This window comes from Brassica oleracea, chromosome C1, assembly GCF_000695525.1.
Source record: "Brassica oleracea var. oleracea cultivar TO1000 chromosome C1, BOL, whole genome shotgun sequence".
NCBI classification, from domain to species: domain Eukaryota; kingdom Viridiplantae; phylum Streptophyta; class Magnoliopsida; order Brassicales; family Brassicaceae; genus Brassica; species Brassica oleracea.
Genome location: NC_027748.1, coordinates 39972485 through 40000223, shown reverse-complemented (window position 1 = coordinate 40000223; position 27739 = coordinate 39972485). Strand labels below are relative to the sequence as shown.

Below are 27739 nucleotides of genomic sequence, written 5' to 3'. Positions count from 1 at the left end.
AGGGGGGCTTAGAAATATTTTTTCAGTTTTAATTTGTAAACCAATATCCTTTGAATATTCAGCATTTACCCCAGCTGTTTTTATTCCTTCGTACACGAAACACAAATTACAATTTTTTAACAACATTAGCATCAAATAGTGTAAACTGTGTAATCATGCAGATGTATTATGTTTATGGTGGTTATGGTGGTTAAGATTCCTTTAGCTTTCCACTTGTATTTAAACTGTAATGTGTACATTTGAATATTAGGGTTTCGGTTAAGGACGAGGGGGCGATTGGGAAGACGCTGAAGGAGGCGATGGTGACGAAGGGGAAGGTGGTTGTTCATGAGAAGGTTAGAGTTTACGTGGAGGCGATGGCCAAAGAAGGGCCGTGTAGGGATGAGTTGGAGTCTAAGAAGGTTGCCCCAAAGGGGAAGGAGAAGCCTAGTGGTTTACCGGTTGTATCTGATGCGAAGGAGAGTAAGGTAGTGAAGGAGAAGAAGGGGAATACGAAGGAAGGGTAAGACGATTAGTATGACCGAGAAGTTTAGTTGTAGAGCGAAAGATCTGTATGAGATTTTGATGGATGAGAATCGTTGGAAGGGGTTCACGCAGAGTAATGCTAAGATTAGTAGAGATGTGACTGGGGAGATTAGTGTGTTTGATGGGTCGGTTACGGGGATGAATGTGGAACTTGAAGAAGGGAAGTTGATTGTTCAGAAGTGGAGGTTTGGGAGCTGGCCTGATGGTCTTGATTCAACGGTTGGTTTACTGATTGTTTTCGTTGTGGTTCAGAAACATGGTGCCTTGATTTGGATCTGGTTGCGATTGATGTGTTGGCTTTCTTTGCTTTAACATTTTTAGGTGAGGATCACTTTCGAGGAACCTGAACCAGGAGTCACCATTGTTAATCTTACCCACACTGACATTCCTGAAGAAGATAGGTTAGTGTCACTTACCGAATTGATGTATGTAGTTGTTCGACTCATTAAGTCTTTGCTTTAGTGAATGGATTCTTTGGAATTTGGGTGTGCTGTATTGGTTAGTAGTATATGATATAGAATACTCAACGCACAGGCCGAGAACCATTGGACTATTAGAGATTAGAGAGGATCTTAAATATCTTAGCCGCCCAAACGTCTTTGACTATCTATGTTAATCATTTCCTCTAATTGACTCTTAGTATTTGCTGCGCATTTGGAGCTTATTTGTTTGTCCATGCGCTCGTTTTCTTCTTTTTTGTTAAGCAAATATACTTAAGAGTTATTCGCTCGATATTGGCTCCTTTGATGTTATCTGATGGGTTTCCATTGACATACGGGAATGCGACTGTGGTGGAAAACACGGAGAGAGGATGGAGAGACCTTATATTCCACATGATCCGTGCTGTTTTTGGGTTTGGAATATGATATGTGACTCTAATTTTCAAACAAACAAAACCAGCATTGCTTTTATCTATGGTTATGATTTCAATTCCAAAACAAGGGGGACTAGTGACAAGCAGCGCAAATGTATGATTTCTAAGTTTTTTGTTTATGCATTTTCATGTAACTATTTGCTCACTTCTATATTTATTTAGGAATGGACAATTATCCGTAAATTTTGATTCGATTTTTTGTTTCGATCTAAAAAATCTTGATATAATCAAGCAAAAAACTAAAATATTATATCCGTAAAAAAATGAAACAAATCACAAATACTATTTGTAATATATATATATATATATAAAATTATATCTTTTTCTAAATTTTATAATATTTTAAAAGTAACTATTTAGTTATTAATTTTTTAAATAATAGGTAATTTTAAAAAAAATCGTAATAAAATATTATTATTTATATCAGATTTTTTTATTATTCTTTTTTCGGATCAATCGGACATTCATGTCCCGTAAAATACAGATTTTTCAGATATCTGAAAAGTTACAGATTAAATTGAATCTGAAAATCGATTATCTGTACGGATGTACGGAGTAGAATGGATATCTTAAAAAAATTATATCTGATTTGTGCCGACCCTACTTTTGTTGAGATTGTTTAGATCAATGGCACACACCGATCTATCTTAAAACTGTTGTTATCAGTATTCTATCAATCATTAAATTCAGATGGGACAAGAACTTCCAGTGTAATAATACTGCAGGTCAACTACGTTGAAATAATCTATGCTCAAAAGATATAGTTATAAACCCCACAATTTGACATGTAAGAGCATGTTTAACGCAGACATGGAAACATATGTAACATTTTTTGTTTTTAGTATTATTTTTTTTAGTTTGAAAAAAAAAATTAATTTAAAACCGAACCAATCGCGGGCCGCCACGTGTCAGTGTGGTCCGCAAACAATGAAAAAAATAGAGAAAGATCGATCTTTATTTGCTTATTTTTGTGATCGGTTTTAAAAGTTTTGGTGGGACTCTTGCATTAAAAAAACCCAGTTATAACCATGGATAAACATGGTCTAAGCATATGAGCCTGATGCCTTGCTAATTATTAGCATTAATTTGTTAAACCTGTAGGTTGGGCAGAAATTAAGTACTTTACAATTATCATATTTATTGAAACTAGCAATAAATTAGTTAAACATCGTTCACCAAATAATTTAATTTTCTAACATCAGATCCCAAAATTCAAATTTCGAAGATTATAACCTCTGTCGGTTTCGTGCTTCCGCGCCAGACTAAACAGCCACATACACAAATACTTTGTGGAGCTTGTTGGAATAGAGATTTGGAAAAATGTTAAAAGATTTCATATATGATAGAATTTAGCTGAATCTATTTAGATTTAAGGATTTAACAGAGATTTTGATGAGAAATTTGGTAGATTTTGGTCATTTTGGTCTCCCTCTATAACCTAGCTAAAGGGAGTGAACTATCCCTAATACTAAGCATTCACGTTACAACTTCTCTTGATCAGGAAATAGCAAATATCAAAGTTAGAAGACGATGTTTACAGTTTCGGATTGATTCTTCCACAAGCTATCGTTGGTCCGTCAGTTTCGGCAAGAGAAGAAGCATTTCTTCGAGAGAATTGGTACGAGGTTCTTTCACAAGATCACATACTTTAATCATGTGTAAGAAAAATTTGTGATATTTGTCTGTGTTTTGTTTCAACCATCGTTGGAGAGTGAGGAAGGAAGATAATTGTTTTATTTATTTTGAAATACCATCTAGGTGATTATCCGCTCACATGCGCGAAATGAAATGTATATTCTAATAATTGTTGAATATGAACTTTGTCCGTATTTAATTATATCATTCATAAGCCTATATATATTAATTTGAATATCTATTAAATGTTATTTTACTCATATGGTTTTTATTATCATTTATATTTTATTATAACAAAAAATTTAAACTATAGATCATAAAATTTTCAGTGTGAGAGTTTTAACAATTTTCGTTATTTATAGTCATTTTTAAACATTCAAAATATAATATATATATGAAAATCTATTTTTTATTATATGGTTAATATGATTGTTTAATTTATTTTAATAATATAACATTAAAAAATAATGAAGATATGTGAATTGTTGTCAAATCTTTATTATTAAAATCATTAATTGTCAAATATATATTTTATTCACGTTTGGTAATTCCGTAAATTTTATTTAAGAAAAGAAAGAAAAACAATAATTGTAGATTGTTAATTAATTTCATGGTTAGTCCAAGTAGAAGTATATAATATATGTTTAATGGACCAACATATTTCTTTAGAGACTTTAAGAAACATTTTATTGATGACACGTGTCAAAGTTAAAATGTTGTAATGCTTATCTTTTAATATATAGATGATTATCTAATAATTCCAATAACTCTTGATAAATATTATGAGTGAAATCTTTGTTTTCCAATAAGGAGAGATTTGAAAGAGTTTTAATAAATGATTAATTCAATAATAGTGGATTTGATAGAACTTTTATAAATACTAAGAGGAGATTTGAACAAAAACTAGAATTCTCTTAAATCATAAGCCTCCTATAAGCCCCCTTTGTTCCTATCTCTTTTTGGTCACCATTCCATTCCAGAAAATGCTTTTAAAGATAACAATCACAACATTCCAAATGTAGAAAAGTCACAATCTCAACACTCTAAACCTGCTTCCACCTAACAAAAAACAATTGCCTTCTCGTAGTTTACTCCAAATACAAAGGGTGTAATATAACAGAAACACTCGACACTTTACCGAACACACACATTGCCTTCTCTTCTAAATAAGTTCAATCTTCCTAATCTCTCTCTGTCTCTCTCTGACAACAGAGAGACTCTTCACGTGCCAAACAAAAAAAAACTGAGCACCTTCCTCTCGCCATGGCCACGGACTCCGTCAAGCACGTGCCTACATTCGGCGGGGCAGCCATCTCCGCCGAAATGAAAAGCTTCTTCTCCGCCGTGCCTACTTTTGTCTACGCCTTCGTCGTAACCTTTGTTGCCTTCACTGTTTACTTAGCCTTCGCCCCTTCTCTCATCACTGTCTCTAATTCAGTTTCTTCCTATATCCTCCCTAATGTCAGTGCCGTGACTTCAGCGTCCAGTAACATCACATTACAAGCAACCACGCCGGAAAGTCTCACTCCGGCTGTTATAAACACAACCTTTGAGCCTCCCCTAGGTAATGAAACAAACCCACTTTCTAGAAACAACGCTTCACGGTCTCATGCAAGTGTACACTTATGTCCTAACAACAATACTGCTCGAAATTCGGACAAACAAGCACCTCTGTCCGTGAATTCAAGTGCTTCTTCTCCGATGAGAAAACAAAGTAGGAAGTCAGGGGCTAAACGAGAGATCAAGTCTCTGAAGGACTGCGATTTTTTCGAAGGAGAATGGGTCAAAGACGAATCCTACCCGCTTTACAAACCCGGCACGTGTAATCTCATCGACGAACAGTTTAGCTGTTTAACCAACGGAAGACCAGACGTTGAGTTTTACAAACTGAAGTGGAAACCTAAAGAATGCACTTTACCAAGGCTGAACGGAGGCAAGTTGCTGGAGATGATTAGAGGAAGAAGGCTCGTGTTCGTTGGAGACTCGCTGAATAGAAACATGTGGGAGTCTTTGGTTTGTATTCTTAAAGGATCAGTTAAAGATGAGAGACAAGTCTTTGAAGCTCATGGAAGGCATCAGTTTCGTCGGGAAGCTGAGTACACTTTGGTCTTCAAAGTAAGTTTGCAATCTGTTTTGGTGAGGCCTGCGGGTTCGGGTAGTTTGGGCTGGGTCGTTCGGTTCGACCAAAATATTGCCCAACTGAACCGAACAGAGTTTGGTTCGGTTTAGGTAGTTCGGTTTTTCAACTTCTTTTACCGAAACTAATCAAAGTTTTTGGTTTCAATTATATGTTGGTTTAAAATTTCTTTAAATTTAGGGTAATTTTGGTTAGTTCGGTTTGTCAGTTATTTTGATTCGAATTTTTGATTAATTTAGTTAGTTTTTTTTTTAAACCCGAGCTAACCAATTACTGAAGTGAAAACCGAAGTATTTTATAAACTTGCCGAATTGAACCAAACTAACCAAAAAATTTTGGTTCGGTTCGGTTATCAACGCAGGCCTAGTTTGACTACCTAGTTGTTATAATTGGAGACTTGATTTGTGTGGTTGATATGATAGGAATATAATTGCACTGTGGAGTTCTTTGCGTCTCCTTTCTTGGTTCGAGAATGGGAAGTTACGGACAAGAACGGGACGAAGAAGGAAACTTTGCGTCTAGATATGATGGGAAGCTCATCAAAGCAGTACATAGGAGCGGATGTACTTGTGTTCAATACCGGAGCTTGGTGGACTGATGACATAACATCCAAAGGGTAGAGTTCTGTCAGCTATTTTTTGTTTTTTTTTTATATGGAGGATTTGTCTCATTGGCTTTTTGGTGTTTGGATGGTTTTGATTAGTGAGGATTATTTTCAAGAAAGAAGCACTGTTTACCCGAAACTCAACGTTGATGAAGCTTTTAGAAAAGCATTGACTACTTGGGGTCGATGGGTTGATAAGTATGTGAATCCAAAGAAGTCTCTTGTCTTCTTCCGCGGATTCTCCCTGTCACATTTCAGGTATGTACAGTTCTTTCATGGTAGTCTTAAGATTCTGTTTAAAAAAATAAATAAATGGGTTTGGTCTGGTTGCATGCAGTGGTGGGCGATGGAATGCGGGAGGGGCGTGCGATGATGAAACAGAACCGATCAAGAACGAGGCATACCTAATGCCTTACCCTTCCAAGATGGAGATTCTTGAAAGAGTTCTAAGGGGAATGAAGACACCGGTCACGTATCTCAACATCACGAGGTTAACAGATTACAGGAAGGATGCTCACCCGTCTGTTTATAGGAAACAGAAATTTACTGCAGAAGAAAGCAAATCACCGTTGTTGCACCAAGACTGCAGTCACTGGTGCCTCCCAGGTGTACCTGATTCTTGGAACGAGATTCTCTATGCCGAGATGCTGGTAAAGCTCGACCAGCTCCGTGGCAACAGACGGCGGAAACCTAAAGGGCTACTATAGGAGGAGTTAAATCAGATTTTTGTTTTAGATGAAATACACTATATATATATTTTCAATGGATGAAAAGAAAAGAAACACTTAGAAGCAATTATATGTTTTCAAAGGCATAGAGAAAGTAAGAGGTGAGAATCATATTAGTGCCTTGCTCATCACTTTTCTAGTTTTTAGATTGTAAATGGTTAATTTTTATTTTACTCAATTTAATAGTAAAGGTTTGTCAAATCATAACTGAACCGGAAATGGAAGCAATCATTTGGTTAAAAGAATCCAGTTGATGACATCGACTGGCAAAGCATAGGCAGGATCAATTTGGTTTGACTCCAGGATACTCCAGCCCTGCACACAGTTTTGGATCATTAAGTTCTCTTTAGCTTTGAAGACCTGAACAGTATGAACTAATGAGAAGCAAATTTTAGTCACCTGCAACTCCAAAGTAAGTGTGAAAGATATCAACAGCATCGTCAGGTCCATTCTCCATATCTTATTCAAATTACACCTGAAACTCAGGAAAGACTCTAAAGAGATGTGAGTTTTATAAACCAATGTTTGAGAAAAACCTGACAGTCCAAGATGAACTTTACAAGCTTTGATTTGTCAATCCAATGGACTCTATTGGTCATGATAAAACTCGATAAAACCCACCAAGAGTGGCAAACCTGGTGATAATTAAGCAAGAACAATCAGTGTGGTAAGAACAATTGGAATAATGTTTTGTGTTTGTAGAGAGAAGCTCCGTTCCCTCAAATGGACACCTATTGTTTATTCAACTGCGATAAACTGGTCATGGCGTTGACAAGTACGTTTCCTTACCTTTACAGTTTTGTTTTAACTTATTCTATTTGATGTTATATATGAACATTTATACATGTAGTATTGTGGTTGCTGCTGCGACTGTTCAAAAGGAGAGATCAAGAAGACTTTGTACAGCCATATTAAACCAAGTGATAAGAGAACTAGCTGTTGCATTTAAACCAAGTGATATGAAATTATTCTCTCCTTCTCTCTTTTGTTCTTCACATTCTTCAGTTTCCAGCAAGTAAAAAAGCTCATATTCTCACACTCCTATTCGTCTTCTTTGGCTCAGCCCTTAAAAGATCGACAAGAATGGAGGAGGTACATAGTTTTTTAGCACTAAAACTATTATTCTTAGTTTGTATTGAAAAAAAAATGTTGCTGGTGAAGGAACAATGTCAAGTCTTTCACGTGAGAGAAATCTTGCAACCAAAGGGGGGGGCATAATAAACTGAGACTATATAAGTTTCGTTTAGTTATGTATTTCTTGAGAAATAATGTAATTCTTTGATTTTTTTTTTTTTGGTTAAAGGGTTTTATAATTCACTTTTGTGTGTTGAGCGTAAATAAAAGGGACCGCTTTATACGATTCAGTGATGTTTTTAGTTTAATTTCAGCTTCTTTCTTTTCATGAAATTCAAGCTACTTCACAAATAAAGATGCATGCATATTTGCGTGGGGAACTACATAGACACCCATTCAACAAGAACTCTATTTATAATCACGTCCTAATGAATCGGTCATTTGAACAAAAAAAAAAAACCACTTCCTAATGAATCGGTCATACTTTTATTTTTAAAATAGATACAAAGACACCCATTCAACAAGAACTCTATTTATAATCACGTCCTTATGAATCGGTCATTTGAACAAAAAAAAAAATCACTTCCTAATGAATCGGTCATACTTTTATTTTGGAGATTAATGTTTCATAAATAAAAACAGATATCAGTGTACGTAGTATCCTCCCTTATCTTTAGGATTGGATTCCCACCTTCAACATTCCACTTTTTTCTCATTTCAGTTTGTTATTTAAGGGTTTCAAAACATACAACAATTATCCAAAACTAGATTGTTTCAAATTTCTCAAAAGATATTTAATTCGAAGCTAATTATCACGAGAACTACAAATTAATTCCAAAAATGAAGTTAATTTCATTGATGTGCATCGCCTTTGTCATACTCTTGACATCATTCCCGGCTACGGCTATTACGTTCAATACTTCGTTCAACCCTACAGATTGCCTTAAAAATCATGATACCTGCGGCCCCCTAGCTGCTGTAAAGGGCCGGCGGTGGAGACCCGAATGTTGTAAATTTTGGAGCGGGAATGTACTTCCAGAAACAAGACAATGTGCATGTTATGTACTGAAATATTCTCTTGGCGATGGTTATCTTCCCCTTATTTTAGGTAAGTGTAAATTAGGTGGTATCGAACAATTCAAATGTTGGGAGCTGCGAACATATAACTAACCAGAATCGTGAAAACCAAACTGGAGATAATAAGATAAAGTAATCAATTGGGTATTTCTTTATTTCTTTCTAATCATTTTAATAATGTTACTGTTCAATAAGGAGAGAGAAATGGTTTTGTTTTTGTTCATGCTCGTGTGAATTACGATTCCATGTTTTTTTGTTTCCATATATTTTCTTATATATTTAGTAAAAAAAAATGAAAAGGTATAATCTACTCTGGATTAAGTACCATAAATAAATATTTGTTCTTAATTAATCTTAGTGCTTTGGACTTCTAACACCAACTTTATGCGTAATAAGCATGGGGAGAAGAAGCAAATGAAGAATTCTTCTTATTCACCAAGTTTTGTAATATAAGAATTTTCATTCTACCAAAAAAGCCTGTCTCTAGTATTTTCCCTAACCTCTTTCTAAAAAAGCTTCCGACCAAATAGATTTGCTCATGTGGCCAGTGGGCTCTTTACAGCCGGTCACCATAATCTTTTTGTTTTTGTTTTTGCTTTGTATTATATTTCTTCTCTTCGCAGTGGCGATTATGTTATGATTATGTTATTCGCGGTGCCGATAAACCGTGGCAAATTTTTGTTGTGTATTCAATCTTAATTGAAGCAAAACTTCATGATTGTGTTCTGTTATTCTTCGATTGAGATTGATCTTTTATGTATGCTTCTCCTCTTTCACAGTTTTTTTTTTTTTTGGTAATCCAGGGTTCCCAGTTTCGCGGGTCATTCCCTGGGTCCGGTCAGGCAGCGGGTCGGCTTCACCCGGGAGGGTATGTCCTGAGCCCGAAGGTCCAGTACCCGCTTCGTGACATGGATGAGCAGTTCGGCTCCGGCTGGCGTCGAACCCGCAAGCATGACAATTGGCCCTCAAGGTTCTAACTAGTAGAACTGACTCATCCCGTCTCCTCTTTCACAGTTGCTCTTTAAATCCCGTTCGCTTTAATGGAGTTTTCTTCTTCTCTATTGGATTCGCATGTACTCTTTTCTTAAGGGAGTCAATTTTCACTCTTTAAAAGATGAAGCCGCCGATGAATAGGCTCTGAGTGAAGTTTCCTGGATAGAAAGGTGGAGTAATCTCGATTTGATTTGATGAAGATTTAGATGAATCGGCATCCTCTCGGAGATGGTCCGATAAAGATCTTTAATTTTATTGAGTAATCCCAGAGTTATTACCCAATGAAGTTGATGGTGGCTCTCATTGAAGCGACAGCCGGATGAAAGATAGCAGATCGAGAAGTTCAAAGCTTGTTCGGTGACCATGAGCAGTCTCTGCCGCCGGCGAGGTGTACCGACTTCCTCTCATCCCATGCGTTGGTGCGACAGATGCATGTCAGATCCAGAAGTTTAAAGACTCATGCAAAGGAGGATGAGGGCGCGTGTCACGTCTTTCCCGTGATGAAGACACATGCACTATTAGGCCTAATAAAATTTATTTTATGTCGAGTTGTATGATGAGTTTCAAGCCTGTTGCTTCTCTTGTAATGTTCATTGGGCCTTTCTAAAGGAAAGAAACATTTGACAAAAAAAAAGAAAAAAAATTCTACCTTTAGGCCCTTCTTATCAACAACTTTGACAACAGACCTCAATGGGTTCATATCCTATGGCCTCTTGGGACTCTTTTTTGGATAGTCATCCATACTGTGAAGGAGTATTCGGGGTGTGATAAGGAAACCAAATCCCTTTGTACCAGTCAACTGCTGAATGGTTAGCTTCCATGTGAGCTAATCATTACTCATCCTCGCAAGTTTTTAGATGATTGCTTCTTTTTGATCAGATGGTTGAGTATAATCTATTTTGAATTAGCCTGTTGGACTAGTTTCTCTTATTCAAGAAATCCACTTGCTCAGTGACACAAGAGCAGCTAAGCGGGTCCGTAACTTTGTTGGTAATATAAAGGGAAAACTCAGATCTTCTGTTTTGATCTTTGCTTGCGTCTCAGACATGTATTGCACATCTTTGTTTCTTACAAGCGTCAAATCGTTTATACATTTTTAGTGAAACAATGGTGAGCAGGTAGCCAGGTAGTACCTTTCCTTGCAACTCACGCATGAATATAATAAATCAACTATTTCATTGTTGATGACTGGATGATTCACAATCAAGTTGCTGGGTATAGTATTTACACTAATTTTTTTTCTTTTGTTTACTCGTGAGATCATCAAAGATGTTTTAGATATATGAAAAGCATATTTCATAGTCTATATTCATCTTCCATGTATGTTTCTTTGATGATTTAAAAAAAAAACAGAAGTACATCAACACTTCTTATCTTTGTGTTTTCTTAATCTCAAGTTGGTAAATAGAAAAAAATGATGAAAAGAAGAAGAAAAACAAATTACTACGAGGCTCTCAGTAAAGCTGTTCTTTCTTTTCATGCCACCATCTCCACCTGTAAACACAAAATTGCTAGAAACATTAGTGAACTTTTATATAATTTTATATAATATAAAAAACATATAAAAAATTATTTTAAAAAATGAATTTTAATATAATTTTGTGCCAAATCTTGCATTCTGAGATCATCAAGTCAATGTAGTATACGTACCAGTAATAGTCCCAACGAGGACGGACTTTGGTCATGCGGTTATCATCAGATGGGTGATAAGGATGAGCAGCGTGGTGAGTGTTATGGAAAGCGCAGCAACCTGCAGCGTAGACTGTGATGAGGAGGACTAGGACTAGAATGTTGACAACCGATAACTTTCTCCAGTCAAGACGGATCTCTTCAAGAACACCAGCTTTACAAGCATCACACTCGTAGCATAACGTTTCAATACCATTGTTCCATCTATAGCAATCTTCTCCTCCGACTATTACTCCAGTCTCGTACGTGCACGCCGTTGGTGGCTTACAACATCCCGACTACAATCAAAGACAGGTTAGTTACTAAACAAACTGATGAAGATGCTAGTTCATATCATAGGACACAAGGGGAGTTTATAACCAAACCGGAAAAAAAAAACAAAATCCGATATGAACGGGCCTAAAATCAGATATTTTTGGATTCCGAAATAATATCTGAAATTAGCTAAATTTGTTAAACTTTTACATATTTAAGGTAATTTAGATATTATCGAAAGATAAGGATGATGATACCTGAACAGAAGTCATATCCCTTTGGAAATAATCAAGTGTAGTCCAAGATTCAATCTTAGAACAAGTCTTTGAAGTCAAGATACAGCTTCTAATGGAGTTCCAATACTCTTGATCTCTAACTCTCTCTCTCAGCCACGGATGATAATCTCCAAGTCTATATTCTTTGTAAACCCTCCCTGGTACTTCCACACCACCTCCTTGGCTAGTCACCACAAGACCAAAGAGCGTTAGACCCATGAGAGTCGCTATGAGGAAGATCATGACAACTAAGTACACCCACAGAGCCCATGCCACGTTGAAACAAGCTCCTATGAAACCAGCAAGGGATACTAACAGTATGATGAATCCTATCACGAGAAGCGGTGTCTGGAGGAAGTTCTCGCAAGTTTTACTGCTTCTTGCCTTCCATAGAGCAGTTCCTTTGATTGGTATTGAAGCTAGTAAGCTGAGAAGGTTTATGACCCCAATCACTGTGTTGCTGAACCTGTACATACTAGGATTGTTATCAAGAAGAAACCAGAGAACTTTGCAGTGTCTTCTCTCTTCTCTAAGCAGATTCTCTCTTATCAATTAGGAATCTATTGGACTATATTTGCGAAGTGATTTTGCCACATGTTCTTTCTACAATCAATTTCACAAAACAAATATGACATTGCTACTGAAATTGATGACATGTATTATAGCTTAATATGACATGGACAATTGCATTTAATGTTAATTTATATTTTTGGTAAATTTTTTAAAATATGGTAATAACTCATATAGTACATTTAATGTCAATTTATATTTTAGAAATTTTTTAGAATATGAAAATAACTCATAAATCATCATTAGAATAAATATATTCAAATATGGCATTATAAATTTCGAAATATAATATAATTATATATTTTAAAATTATACAATTTTATTACTAAAATTTTCAAAAATGTATACAATTTTCTTAGAAAATTATAAAAATTTAATCGTAAAATCATTATTTTCTTATATATCTATAAATTTTATAAATATTGTTTAATTTTAATTGTTGGTGATTATGCAACTTTTACAAATTTATTTAATATATTTAATTAAAATAAATAGATAGAAAAATCTATCTAAGATTATAATTTCAAATATATACAAGCATATTCTTAAATATAATTTTTATGTTTAATTAAATTAAATTTATATTAAAATGTTGATACGAAAAAAGAAAATTTACAATATTAAAAAAAAAAATTTAAAATATAATTTATATTTATCTGTTAAAAAATATTTTAATTTTTTTTACACACCTAGTTTTAATTAAGGGAAAAGGTTAAGAGTTAATTGTTTAATGATTCATGCTCATATTCTCTTGTCGTTTCTTGATTTATTTTTATTTTTGTCAAGAGGTCGTTTCTTGATTTGAATCAACTAAACAACAACATTAAAATTGTATATTTTTTTTCAAATAAAAGCGTCTTTTTGGACAATTGTTTCTTGTTTAATAGTATTTTATACGCTTATGTCGTTTAAACCAGACCACAAGTAGTGCCTTGAATAAAATATGTACTTAAAATTAAACTATATTGTATATATAGTGGAACATATCATATATAGAATCAGATAAATTCACAATGATCAATGAAAGGTAAGCAAAGAATAATATAGAGGACGGATGGTGAATTTTCTTTTTAAGATGCTTTTACTGGCCCCATAACTTAGCATATTAGGTTCTGTAGGTAGAGCACAATATGATCTTTGATTCCCCCATTCACATTTTTTTTTGGTTTAAGCAAGAAAAATGCTAAAACATACTTAATTTAAGCCAAAATGTCATAACACAACAAAATGAGACAATAATAACATTACTGTAACAAATACATAGTTTCTAATTAGAACAAAGACTAAACCAGACCAAGAGAAAAGTCGACAACAACTTTTAACTCTGTCCTTCCACCATCATCATCATCATCATCATCATCATCATCATCATCATCATCCTCATAACTTATTGTTGTACCAGAACACACCTTTCTTCTCACCTTGCCTATCCGGTTCAACATAGATACACTCCTTCGCCTCCCTCCACATCGCCTTAACCACCGGCGTTCCATCAAACTGGTAATACTCTCCAAGTATCGGCTTTATCGCCTTGGTCGCTTCCATCGCGTTATAATGCGGCATCGTCGAGAACAGATGATGCGCCACGTGCGTGTCCGTGATGTTATGAAACACCTTGTTCAAGATTCCATAGTCTCTATCCACAGTAGCCAAAGCTCCTCTCAACCAATCCCACTCCGAAGAATATAGTGAGGCAGCGAAGGGTGCGTGTGCTGCAAGTAAGTGATCAAGACGAGGAAACAGTTGACAATCATAAGCGGAACTCCGTAGACACAGACCATCGAGGCCACTCCTCGCGAACCAGCGTAGCGGTAGAGACCGTAACATACGGAGAGGACGCCAGCGTCAGAGATGTATATCTGGAGACGCTCGCGGTCGTTGTAGATGGGAGCGTTCGGGTGGAAATGGCAAGCGAAACCGTCGCTGTAAGGTCTTCCAGAGACGTTGAAGGCTAAGTACAACGGCCAGCCGAGCGTGAACTGGACGGTTAGCATCACCGTGCGTCCTAGCGGGTTGTTGAGGTACTTTCCGTACCACTTGATGTCGGATTTCTTCTTGGGGACGAACACTTCATCCCTCTCGAGGGATCCGGTGTTGGAATGGTGGCGTCGATGGCTGTACTTCCAGGAGAAGTAAGGGACGAGGAGGAAGGAGTGGAAGACGAGGCCCACGGCGTCGTCCAGCCACTGGTGGTCGCTGAAGGCGTGGTGGCCGCATTCGTGGGCGATGACCCAGAGGCCCGTTAGGACGCAGCCTTGGCAGGCCCAGTAGAGGGGCCAGGCGAGGTAAGGGAGAGGGTGGGGGAGGAGAGGGAAGTAGGCTGTGGAGAGGTGGTAGAGGGAGGAGGAGACGAGGATGTCGAAGAGGAGGTAGGAGAAGGAGCGAGGGATGGAGCGTTTGAAGCAGTGAGGTGGGATTGCTTTCTTGAGGTCTCCGAGAGTGAAGGGTGGTGTCTCGCAGGGGACGCGTTTGAGGGTTTTGGTTTCGGGGGAGCTGGAGGGAGGAGAGACTTGCATTCTTCCACCTGCGCCCATGTTTGTTTCTGTAGAGAAAACCAAAAAATAATAATAATGTTATGGAGGACGGAGACTTTTTATCCTTTAATCAAAGTTGTATATGCAACTCTTCATGCATTTGAATCTATAAAAGAACATCTAAACCCTGAAGTACCTACCTACTTTAAATCATCCGTTTTATTTGTACAAAGTTGATGAGCTTATAAGTCAATGAAACGTTCTTCCATTTATTAAGAAATAACAGTAGCAAGAACCAGTAGGAATCGGTCAAATCTATCAAAGGTTCAACAATAAGTGATTTTTATATTGGTTTTATCAAAAGAGATAAATATACACTTATACCCCAGGTAAATTAATTTAGACATTAAGGTTTAGAGTTAAGGGATGGGGTTTAGAATTTATGATTTAGGGTTTAGGGTTTAGGATTTATAGTTAAAGGGTGGGGTTTAGGGTTTAGAGTTTAGGGTTTAGGGTTTATGGTTCAGAGTTTAGGGTTTAGAGTTGAGAAATGAGGTTTTGGGGATAAGATTTCAAATTTTGAAAAATAAAAAAATTAAAATTTTCAAAAGATAAAATAATATTTTGGTCATTTTAATTTTTGAGTGCTATTTTTGTGATATAAACTTAGAAAGTTGCTATTTTGGAGATTTGACCTTTTCTATTTCACCAACCTATTGAATAAAAAGATTTCTGAATAGATAGAAAGTTGCAACATTTCATATGCTAGACGATAGACAGTAATCATTATTTAACGGTGAGATGAAAGAAACATGACACAAGATTTGTCAAATGGAAACAGAGGAACAGATCTTTAGTTGAATGCAATAAAGACTGGCAGATCTATCGATTTAAATGCCAAATGCTAGACTGCTAGAGAGATGGACGAGATGAACACAGACCAGGAATTCATAAAAATAAGAGGAAAATGAGAAGAAGAAGAAGAAGAAGGGGACCCTGAAAGCTGCTGACGTAGGGTGGGGGGAGAGAGATTTTACGTTAATAACGATGAACCCTACAATGAAGCTCCTCCAAAGAATCTATCTCTCTCTCTTCTCTTTCTCTCTCTCTCTCTCTTGTCTCGGCACTTCTCTCAATCTGTTGTGGTTTGTCTGGTCAGATGCGAGTGGCAATAGGCAGGGCCGTTTTTAAATTGATGAGAGACAGGAAGGCATTTGAATGACATCTCTTATTCTTACAACTGGCCCCTCTTTTCTCTTATTTTTACAACTGGGCCCCTCTGTTCAAAATATCTGATATTTAACTCAAGGAACGACCATTAATTTAGAATTTACCAAAATGTAAAAGTTAGAGTGATGAAAAGGTGATATTACTACGACGTTCTCTCTTTTTCTCGTCCACGTTATCTTGGTTATGTATGTAATGTAATAAAAAAGGTCGTATCATGTTATTGACTTAATCACTTTGGAACGCAATGACACATGCGGTACTTGTTTGAATCAGTTTTTCTCTACGTAAGTCAATCATGTATCATTTCTTAATATGACATTAGAAACAACTTGATAAAGAAGAAGAAGAAGAAGATGGTAGTTGATGCCTGAAAATGGAGTATCGTGTTTGGCTTCTTCTCACTTTTGCCCATGTGAACACACAAGAACTTACAGAAATATGTAACAGACAAATTGTGGTGATGCTCACGTGAGGATTTCTCTCTCTTTTCTTTTTCTTATTACAATTTGTTATGTATGTGTAATCATCTTTGATACTTATAATAATCAAATTTGTTGGCAGACGAAAAGAAACTAGTAATTGATTAGATTGAGATCTCTTGTATTATACTAGACTTAGAAGATGATTAGAGTTTGATTTGTCTAAGCATTACCTCTAACAACAACACACTTTTCTTTCAAAATTTTTTGTTTAAGATCACACACCCACCATTAGGAATGTTATATTTATTCAGCTGATTGTTACTACCAGTGACGGGTTTTATAACATGTTTTTTTGGTATCAAAGATGATGTGTCTGACTCACGCACAACAGACAAATCAGAGCAAGCATGACTGTAAGAAAATTAAGGCAGCATACAAATCCTAACCACCGTCTGTCAATCCATCCACCAAGTCTCTCATCAATTCAAACTCAATTTAACAGCAAAAAAAACTATATTCTAAGAATCACCACACAGAGAGAAAGAAAACTTACAAAGACAATGAAACTAACATTGTATTTTCATAAAACAAAAGCAAAATAGATGAAGAAGATGGATGATATTAGAGATCACCACCACACACAAAAGAAAAGACAGCAAACTCCACAAACAGCAACTTAGGCAATTCCTGACCTGCGCAGCTCTGCTTCCCCGTGCGCAAAGTGACACCTATCCCCAAACGTACAGTTCCCTTTCGCGAACCTCTCACACATCTTCGTCTTGAAGTTGCTCCCTGGATGTGGTTTCCCTTCCGAACCAACCCCACCACCAATCCCACCACCACCACCAGGTGGTCTCCTACTAGCTGCAGAGTTAAGCCTCCCAATCAGCTCTCTAACCATCACACTCGCTTCGTTTATCTGCTCAAACGTCCCTTCAAGCTCAATGTTCTTCAGGTTCGGGTCCCTCTCGTGATCTTGAATCGACAGCTTCGCCCCCGTCTGACGACATATCTGCTTCGAACTGACTCCTCCTTTACCGATGATGGCTCCGGCCAACGAAGCGTCCACGCTGATTTTCGCAGTGGCTGAGGCGCCAAAGCTAGACACATGGCCAGGTCCAGACTCTCCTCCTCTCCCTGAGAATCTCCCTCCTCCACCACCACCAGGTCCTTGCATGTTTCTGGAAGCTTGAGGCATGGGTAGTGCCATGTTTGTCAGCTGTGCTACAGCATTGTATCCTCCGGGTACATAGTGCAAGAAGTGGCAGTTATCTCCAAAAGGACAGCCAGAAGTGCTGCAATAGAGCATAATAAAGACATCAGATAGTTAAAACCATTTCCCTTAAGATGACACAAGAGAAGTTGAGAACAAACGGTTAAAATACAGAGGAAGTATCAATTGCTATACACAAGGAACCAATTAGTCACCACCAGTAATGTAATAAACTTACCTGAACCTGACCATATATGACCATGTTATAAACACAACATCACTAACACCTTACCACCAAACAGAAAATTATAGCAATTTTCTAAACAAGTTATAGTTTGATTTCGAACGTTATGATCACCAATTGAGTTGAACGTTTCTATGATTATAATCCAGATGCACTTATCTCTTATTGAAACTTTTTTTTTAACTTGTTTAGGATCAATGATTTATAAGTACCTGTAATAACAATTAACCACTTCATTAGCATACAGTTTTACTTGTTAATTTGACAATTAACAATTTTCAATATTAATCCAGTTAAGAAAAAAAAGGATTATAAATTTATAACCTGAAAAATTTAGTGCAAGGCTTGGATTTGCTGCCTAAACCAGTTGAATATGATTCCATCTCTGTTCCAAACATTTAAGTGTGTTTTTATTCTTTAGTTAAGAGTTTTCTCAAGTTCAATAATATGACACCATTCATACTTTTCATCCATATGAAACTTGAGACTTAAGAATTAAAGCTGCATGATACCTTCTGTAAATTTTCAGGACACATCAATCCGACAAAGGAAAAGACATGGGCTGTCTTACTCAACTGAACATGGTTTACTAAAAGCAAAATTGGAACTAAAGTAACTTCGAAAAAAAAAACATAAGCTTGTGGGTGTTACTCAACTGAACAATAAATTTAAATTGTGCATCAGACAGAAAAACGGCAAGCAGTTTAAGATGTAAAAATCTAGCTAATTGGCCACATAAGTGAGAACCAAAGAAAAAGACAAAGCAGTAATGAAAAAAAAAAGACTTAAACTTGCGTCTTAGTAAATCTCATTACTAGCTTTACAAAAAAAAAAAAAGCTACTTTTTTGCTCAATAATAGTAGTACGGTACTCAAATTGAACAAATCATCACTAGCCAAAATCCAATTCACACAAAAACAAAAGAGTATTCATCCAGCAAATAAAGATCTCAAATTTAACTGTAAAGATTGGGTATAATAATAATTCAAGCAGAGTTATAATAGCTTTCACAATTTCTCAGACAAAACGGAAGATATTGAGAAAGAGTGAAAGAGCTAACCTTGCTTAGACTTCTTGGATCCGCCGCCGCCGCCGCCGCCATTGGAGTTGAATGAGCCAGCTCTCTTACGAGTATCCATGGCTAAAGTACAGATCCGAATTGGAAACCCTTTGTGTTGCGTCTGAAGAGCGAATCGGAGAAAAAGACAGATCGGAATCGGAAAAGAGGAGAAAGAATAATAAAAGATAAAATAAAAAACCTAACCCTGAGGTGGTTGTGTCGTCGAGAAAAGATGAGATTTTTCCTTCTATTTTTCTTTTAAGTTTCAATTTTTTTTTTAATTCGAAACTTGAACCGGAGAGGCCGATAACAAACGGAAAGGTAAACCGGGATTGCAAGTTGAGGCTATTGGTCTAGTAAATTCGGCTTCTAAACCTTTTCCATACCGAAGAAGCCCACAACACGCATGAATTGTCTTTTTACATTTTTCTTGGACATCATACTTCAGTATTATTAAACGAGAAGTACCCATTTAAAAATGTTATTACTTCATTAATTAAACTCTCTATTTTTTTTGATTATCTTTTTCAGTTGCATTTATGAAATATCCTAAAACAAATAAAACTGCCTAATTTATTATTTGTCTTTTCAGTTACATTAATGAAATATGCTTAAATGAATTTAAACTTCCTATTTTATTATTTGTCTTTTTCAGTTACCTTAATGAAATATACTTAAATAAATTTGGACATAATGTCATTTAATCAACAAAAAAACTCATGAGTTATCCTTACGTTTATAATTTTAATAATAGAGATTTTAAAAAACGTGCATCATTAAAATGTTACCTAAAACATACATCACTAATATATAACATGCATCAATAAAACTAGAATTTGACTCACACAATTGTACGGATATTATTTTCAGTTGATTAAATTAAAAAATATTTATTTACTCAAAAAATATTTAAGAATGTCTATGTTTTTAAAAATTATATGGTATTATTTGCTTATAACTCATTTGTCATTTGCTAAATTGTTATATTATTTTTGACATAATTTGAGTTTTCGTTTACATCAAAACTTATCATATTTTAGGATAATTTTAATTTAAAATGTAATTTTCATATTTTTCAAACAAATACTAAAAATATTTTTTAAATATTTTGTTATAATTTTTTAAAAAAATATTGAGTTGCATTTCAAAGAAAAAGGTAAAGATATTAAAAATATTCTAATTAAAATATGTAAAATTTAATATAGTTTTAAGGAAATAGTCAAAAAAAAAATTACACATAAAAAAGATTATGATTTTTGTTAACTGGGCGGATCATTATTTATATGATATCGCAAACGAAAGACAAATTTATGTTTTTACAATTATCTAATTAACTATGTATACTCATTTTTTTTATATTTTTTTATATGATATCACACATTCGTAAAAAATAGATAGTTTAAGATGCAAAAAAAAAAATATTTACTTAATGAATATAATATGAATGAATTTTATAAATACATCATTTAATAAAATAAATAATTAAAAACTGAAAATTCATATACGCGCTGGCGCGCGGGTCAGGATCACGTTTTTACGTTAAAGTACATGTTCATATCCGATTCCGGTAAGTGTTTTGTAAGGAGTGATTTAATAAAAGGAAACCATAAACCGAACTAAGAAAATCAATAAAAATGATTTGGTGTTTCCTTAAACTTGTTCTTCAGTTTTAAAGATGATACTAGACTTTGATCCGCGCGTTCACGCGGGTGTTATTTTAATTTGCAATGTCAATTTTTTTTAGCAATTTTCTTGATATAGTTGTATATATATAACCATGTTAATTAGGGATGGGTTTTTCGGTTTGATTCTGAATTCGGCTTGGTTTATTTGGGTCTAGGAAAACTTTAACCTAAGTCAACTCAAATTAGTTTAGTTTGGTTTGCGTTCAGTTTGATGCGTATATGGTTTGGTTTTGTTTTGTTTGTGCTTGTTTAGTTCATTTGTGTTGATTTTTAAGCTTTTTTTAGTCCAGTTACAAAAATATAAACAAATTATCATTTGACACAAAATTATTATTTTTCTCCATTTTTAAACATAAAGTCAAACATCACAATAAGCATGTAAAAGATGTAATCTAATAGTTTTATGTTGTTATCTTTACACATAAGATAAATAACATAGGTAATTTTTCAGTTGTGATATTAATGTGATAGATTCATATTCTTTTATTTTATTTTTAGTTGTGTTTTTCTGTTAATTTTGAAGTAAAATATAAATTATATTTAATTGTTTAGGTTAAATGGTTAAATATATAAAATCTTAATATTATTATATTTAATTAATCTAATTTAAAAATACTTCAGTTTTTGGTTCAATTTAAGACCAAACCATTTGGATTGATAAAATCTTCAACGAAATAATTTAGACATATACTTTAGTTTGGTTTGGATCGGTTTGGGTTCGGATGGGTCGGTTTAGTTTGGTTCGGTTCAGATTTTTTGTCCATCTTATTTTTTCCTTACAACGACATTTAAATCGAAACGAGGGAGTAATAAATAATGACGGTGACTCCTAACTATTCTTGATGGAAAATTATTCGGACCCGACAAACAGTTGGATCTTCATTGCAGGTTCGCAGCAAAAAAGCAACTTTGTGGATGCTTTGTTTACGGTGCATTGAAGAAGAAAATGAAATATGTGGGCTTAAAGCTAATCTTTTTAGAAAGTCCAACGATGAAAACAAGATAACCTATATATATTCAGTCGAAAGCAGCAAAACATTTTTTAGAATTGGACATGTGTCGTTTACGGGACGCGAGTTAATGACGTGACGCAGCACCCAGGAGAGATGAACATATTTTTAGTATATAAGATTTTGTAGAAGCTAATAATATTTAACTAGACTTTGATCCGCGCGCCTGCGCGGATGTTATTTTAATTTGCAATGTCAATTTTTTTTTAGCAATTTTCTTGATATAGTTGTATATATATAACCATGTTAATTAGGGATGGGTTTTTCGGTTTGATTCTGAATTCGGCTTGGTTTATTTGGGTCTAGGAAAACTTTAACCAAAGTCAACTCAAATTAGTTTAGTTTGGTTTGTGTTCAGTTTGGTGCGTATATGGTTTGGTTTGGTTTTGTTTGTGCTTGTTTAGTTCATTTGTGTTGATTGTTTAGTTTTTTTTAGTCCAGTTACATAAATATAAACAAATTATCATTTGACACAAAATCTTTATTTTTTTCCATTTTTAAAAACAAAGCCAAACATCACAATAAGCATGTAGAAGATGCAATCTAATAGTTTTATGTTGTTATCTTTACACATAAGATAAATAACATAGGTAATTTTTCAGTTGTGATATTAATGTGATAGATTCATATTCTTTTATTTTATTTTTAGTTGTGTTTTTCTGTTAATTTTGAAGTAAAATATAAATTATATTTAATTGTTTAGGTTAAATGGTTAAATATATAAAATCTTAATATTATTATATTTAATTAATCTAATTTAAAAATACTTCAGTTTTTGGTTCAATTTAAGACCAAACCATTTGGATTGATAAAATCTTCAACGAAATAATTTAGACATATACTTTAGTTTGGTTTGGATCGGTTTGGGTTCGGATGGCTCGGTTCTGTCCCTGTGGTGGGAGAATGATTGACGAGGTGCGGGTGAAGGAGGAGCACGAGACTCATCCTGGAAAGCGCTTCTTCACCTGCATAAACTACGAGGTAAGAGATACCTCAGACCACTCGTATAATATGTAGTATAATTTGTAGGAAATATGTTGTCTAATGTTTTATAATGTTGTCACCAAGGCTGATGGGTTACATTATCGTCAGCCTTGGGTTGTAGGGGTGCAGGAGGGGATCGAACATCTGCGTAAGCGTGTGGACGAGGTTGAGGAGGTGATCAAGTGGGTGCCCAATCTCAAGAGACAAATAGAGAGTGTAGAGGTTAGTGTATTTATTTTTTTAAGTGTACCTAATAGGAAGTAACAAGAAGTAATTTTTTTTTAACAGTAAGAAGGTTTATCTGTGCAGGCACAGGTTAAAAGGCTCGCTCTGCTGGTTGATAGGCTCACTGGTGACGTTTATAACCTCACTGTGGAGGTGGATACTCTGGAGAAGGTCTGCTTCGATTAAAATCCAAAAGGTAAACACCTGATCTTGAACTGAACTAGAACTGAACTTGACTAGGTTGCTGGCTGAACTAGAACTGAAGTTGAGTAGGTAAAGTAAAGTGAATTGAAGTAGAAGTAGCTTTAGTGTATTAATTGATATTCTCTGAAAGTAAAGTGAATTGAAGTAGAAGTAGCTTTAGTGTATTAATTGATATTCTCTGAAAGTAAAGTGAATTGAAGTAGAAGTAGCTTTAGTGTATTAATTGATATTCTCTGAAAGTAAAGTGAATTGAAGTAGAAGTAGCTTTAGTGTATTAATTGATATTCTCTGAAAGTAAAGTGAATTGAAGTAGAAGTAGCTTTAGTGTATTAATTGATATTCTCTGAAAGTAAAGTGAATTGAAGTAGAAGTAGCTTTAGTGTATTAATTGATATTCTCTGAAAGTAAAGTGATGCTCTGAAAGTGAACTGAACTAGAAGTAGTTTCCGTGTATTAATTGAACTAGGGTGGTTGGTGGCAGTGATGAATGCTCTGAAAGTGATGTGATGCTCTGATAGTGGTTGTGTTTTGATGAATGCTATCTGTGTAATCAATGTTTGGTAGTTAGAAACGCAAACCAAAATATTAGTTTAAAAACATAGTCAATCCTTCTACCCTTAACTCAAACCAACTTCTGAAAACACATACCAACTTTAAAACACACCAATCGAAACACAATGGATCCGTTTTCCCTTACTTCTCCCGGCCCTGTGAACATAGACGTAGGGTCTTCTGATGTTCCTAAACCGGTGGAAAGGAGAAAGTGGACAACACAAGAAGACTTAGTCCTCATAAGTGCTTGGTTAAACACCAGCAAAGATCCCATAGTTAGTAACCAGCAGAAGTTAGGGTCGTTTTGGAAAAGAATTAAGGATTATTTCAATTCAAGCCCTCAGCTCACAGGCTTTGCTTCTAGAGAGTGGAGTCAGTGTAAGCAGAGGTGGGGAAGGCTCAATGACCAGGTGTCTAAGTTTGTGGGAAGCTATCAGGCCGCTTTGAAGGAGCAAGCTAGTGGCCAAAATGAGAACGATGTCATGAAGTCTGCCCATGACATCTTCTTCAACGACTACCACGGCAAGTTCACACTTGAACATGCGTGGAGGGAGCTGCGGTTCGATCAAAAATGGAGGTCTATCTCTTTACCAAGAGATGGTGCAAAGGAGAAAAGGAAGGAAGCTGCAGAGACGGTACCTGACTCGGAAGAGGTAAGGCCACCTGGTGTTAAGGCTTCCAAAGCAGCCAAACGCAAGAAGAATGGGAATGAAGCTGCATATGATCGACTACAGAGCATTCTAGACTTGAAACAGAACATATCCAAACAGAAACTACTAGATCGTCTCATGTCAAAAAAAGAAACTCTCACTGAAATGAGGTGTCTCTGAAGGACAAACTCGTAGCTGAGATGCTTTGATCTGGTCAGTGATTAGTTGCGTAGTTGTTTAGGTAGTTATGATGTTCTGTTGATTGTTTAGGTTGTGCAGGTCACGGGTTGATTATTTGCTTACTTGGTTATTTGCTTACTTGATTATTTGCTAGCTTGATTATTCGCTAACTTGATTATTTGCTTACTTGGTTACTAACTATTTGTCTTGCTTCTTCTTTTGTTTTTTGTTGTGCAGGTCACGGGAAACACACTTAGCCAAATATTCCTATTCTATCTCCACCTTTTTTTAACCTTTAATCATATTTTTACTAAATTAAAACAAAAAATGTCATCCTCATCGTCAGATGGCGTAGATGAAGCTGTTGAAGAATGGTTCGACGAAGAATTTGATAATCTCGTCGACTCCCTAGTTAATGATCAAGCAAAAAAACCAAAGAGACGGGCTTACTACGAAAGACATCGGGAAGAAGGACACAATCAACTATGGAATGACTATTTCAGGGAACATGCTACATACCCACCGGAAATGTTTAGAAGACGTTTTCGAATGCACAAGCCATTGTTCCTTCGCATTGTGGATGCTTTAAGAAATGAAGTTCCATACTTTCAGCAAAGAAGAAATGCTCACGGAAGGTACGGCCTATCTACACTGCAAAAGTGTACAGCAGCTATACGTATGCTGACATATGGTCAATCAGGAGATACGTATGACAAATATCTCCGACTAGGTGAAAGTACTGCACTTTTATGTTTGGACAATTTCACTAATGCGATAATACAATTGTTTGGCCATGAGTATCAAAGAAGACCTACAGCTGATGATCTTCAACGACTACTGGATATTGGAGAGTTACGCGGGTTCCCAGGAATGGTAGGCAGCATCGACTGTATGCATTGGGAGTGGAAAAATTGCCCAACAGCTTGGAGAGGACAGTACACACGTGGTTCAGGAAAGCCGACAATTATCTTAGAGGCGGTGGCATCACAAGATCTATGGATATGGCACGCATTTTTCGGACTTCCAGGTACCCTCAACGATATTAATGTTCTTGATCGGTCACCAGTTTTTGATGACATTATACAAGGTCGAGCTCCTAAAATAAATTTCAAGGTCAACAACCACAATTATTGTATGGCGTACTATCTTAGCGACGGAATTTATCCGAAATGGTCAACATTTATCCAATCAATCTCACTTCCTCAAACTCCAAGAGCACAACTATTTGCTCAACATCAAGAAGCCGTAAGAAAAGATGTCGAACGTGCTTTCGGAGTATTGCAAGCGAGGTTTGCAATAGTTAAAAACCCAGCACTACTATGGGACAAGGAAAAGATAGGAAGGATTATGAGATGTTGTGTCATACTGCACAACATGATAGTAGAGGACGAACGCGACAGATTCACTTAGTATGATACAGATGAATTCGAATCAGGAGAGTCAAGCAGAAGTTCCCAGGTTGATGTCGTCTCCTCTACGGAAAGCCTTTCTAATGTCGGTGAAATGCGTGGGATTAGTAATCAAATTCGGGATCAACAGATACATCATCGTTTGAAATCTGATTTAGTTGAAAATATATGGCAAAAGTTTGGTAATCTTGATGAATGATCTTTGTATGTTTAAGATTTCTCTATGTATTAAATAATTTTTAACAAAAAAAAAATTAAAAGAATAATTTAAATTTCTAAGAACCCCGTATTCGGGTTCACCAATGGAAGAACACAATTAATACAGGTTCATCACTATTTCTGACCCATCACAAATATAATAAAAAAATCCAATGAACCCCAAAAGGGGTTCATTGATGTGGTTGCTCTAAGAAGTTAATGGGCTTTTTATTTCTTAGTGTAATATGCCGTGGAGTACTATAAATAATAAGTAAAATTTTAGAGTTAATACCAGTGACATTTCATTGTAATTATTTAGAAAAACTAAAGGTCAAATCTTATTTATACTCGTTTAGATATATAACACATTTTAAAAATGTTTATATTTTATGATTGTATATATATATATATAACAATAATGTTTACCTAAAAATGGGTCTTCACTTGTTGGTTGGAAAAAGGATTATGTATAATAAACAAAATTAGCAAGTTAATTACTTTAGCTTAGGAATTTTTTTTAAAAAAAAGATTAACATTAATTACAAAAACCTCACATCCCAATTGAAAAGACCATAGCTAAAAAAAGAATAAGGTCCACGAGAAAGTATGAAAGGTATATTAGATGAGATGTTGGCGACATTAAGAAATCTAAACTAAATTATTTAAAATCTAGATTTGCACGTTGTAGAATAGTAATTTACTAAATGTTCGGAATATTTAGTGGATCTGTTCACGGCTTGTCTATAAAATACAAACATTAATTAAAAAAAACTCACATCCCAATTGAAAAGACCATAGCTAAAAAAAGAATAAGGTCCACGAGAAAGTATGAATGGTATATTAGATGAGATGTTGGCGACACTAAGAAATCTAAACTAAATTATTTAAAATCTAGATTTGCACGTTGTAGAATAGTAATTTACTAAATGTTAGGAATATTTAGTGGATCTGTTCACGGCTTGTCTATATAATACGAAATGGAAATTAAGTTTTATTATAGGAATATACTAAAGTTTTCTTCAATGTATAATATACCAAAGTTTTCTTCAATGTATAATATACTAAATTGTGATTTGGAAGTAGATATTTTTGTTATTAATGTGAAAGCTTTAATTTAGGGGCTTGTTATGTTAAGTGAGTAAGACTTCAATGATTTTAGCAATATTTAGTGGATCTATTAACAATTTCGAATATACCTAATCGATAGAAAATCTGTAATTCTTATTTTATATTACGAATGATTTTTCTGTTTTTATTTAGAGTAAGTTTTGAAATTATATTTAAAACTACTCTATACTAAACCGGATAAAAATTTTAAATTGTATGTACTTCTTGTTACACATATAAACCGGTTTAGTGATGTTCTCGTTAATTACATTATTATAGTTATTTGGTAGTGAATTTTTAATGTTATTTGTTGTAAAATGGATAGTAAAAAATTTGGCATTTGATTTTACACTCTTGGTTTACTAACATATAAACACCTAATTATCCAGAGAGTGGAATGTGGTAGTCGAAAGATGAAACCAAGTTTTATTGGTATGAGAGATACAAATATAATTA

At 35.1% G+C, this 27739-nt stretch overlaps 5 protein-coding genes and 2 pseudogenes across 6 annotated transcripts; 4 read left to right on the top strand and 3 right to left on the bottom strand.

Moving 5' to 3' along the window:
- Positions 1-155: 155 nt before the first annotated feature.
- LOC106340104 lies at positions 156-1391 on the top strand (annotated as a pseudogene).
- A 2680-nt stretch (positions 1392-4071) lies between these two features.
- LOC106300153 (protein trichome birefringence-like 1) lies at positions 4072-6618 on the top strand. The gene is made up of 4 exons (XM_013736242.1): positions 4072-5149; positions 5594-5787; positions 5875-6033; positions 6113-6618. The coding sequence occupies exons 1-4, from the start codon at positions 4298-4300 to the stop codon at positions 6480-6482; spliced, it is 1575 nt and encodes a 524-aa protein (XP_013591696.1). The 5' UTR covers positions 4072-4297; the 3' UTR covers positions 6483-6618.
- Positions 6619-10954: 4336 nt separating this feature from the next.
- Positions 10955-12376, bottom strand: LOC106298393 (tetraspanin-6-like). Its single transcript, XM_013734507.1, has 3 exons — positions 11849-12376; positions 11298-11614; positions 10955-11141 (listed from the first exon to the last, which is right to left on the bottom strand). Exons 1-3 carry the CDS (start codon positions 12338-12340, stop codon positions 11102-11104), a joined length of 849 nt encoding a protein of 282 aa, XP_013589961.1. The 5' UTR covers positions 12341-12376; the 3' UTR covers positions 10955-11101.
- A 1244-nt stretch (positions 12377-13620) lies between these two features.
- Positions 13621-16081, bottom strand: LOC106344465 (annotated as a pseudogene).
- Positions 16082-16976: 895 nt separating this feature from the next.
- On the bottom strand, positions 16977-19371 carry LOC106304229 (zinc finger CCCH domain-containing protein 36-like). 2 transcript variants are annotated; one of them, XM_013740734.1, is made up of 4 exons: positions 19284-19371; positions 19080-19200; positions 18344-18404; positions 16977-17857 (listed from the first exon to the last, which is right to left on the bottom strand). In XM_013740734.1, the coding sequence occupies exons 2-4, from the start codon at positions 19156-19158 to the stop codon at positions 17239-17241; spliced, it is 759 nt and encodes a 252-aa protein (XP_013596188.1). In that variant the 5' UTR covers positions 19159-19200; positions 19284-19371; the 3' UTR covers positions 16977-17238. The 2 variants fall into 2 exon arrangements, with proteins under 2 accessions (XP_013596188.1, XP_013596121.1); XM_013740667.1 differs by having other exon boundaries at positions 19080-19294.
- Positions 19372-23864: 4493 nt separating this feature from the next.
- LOC106340094 (glutathione S-transferase T3-like) lies at positions 23865-24569 on the top strand. The gene has a single exon (XM_013778960.1). It carries the CDS (start codon positions 23865-23867, stop codon positions 24567-24569), a length of 705 nt encoding a protein of 234 aa, XP_013634414.1.
- A 327-nt stretch (positions 24570-24896) lies between these two features.
- LOC106340083 (putative nuclease HARBI1) lies at positions 24897-25979 on the top strand. The gene is made up of 2 exons (XM_013778950.1): positions 24897-25627; positions 25721-25979. Exons 1-2 carry the CDS (start codon positions 24897-24899, stop codon positions 25977-25979), a joined length of 990 nt encoding a protein of 329 aa, XP_013634404.1.
- Positions 25980-27739: the final 1760 nt, after the last annotated feature.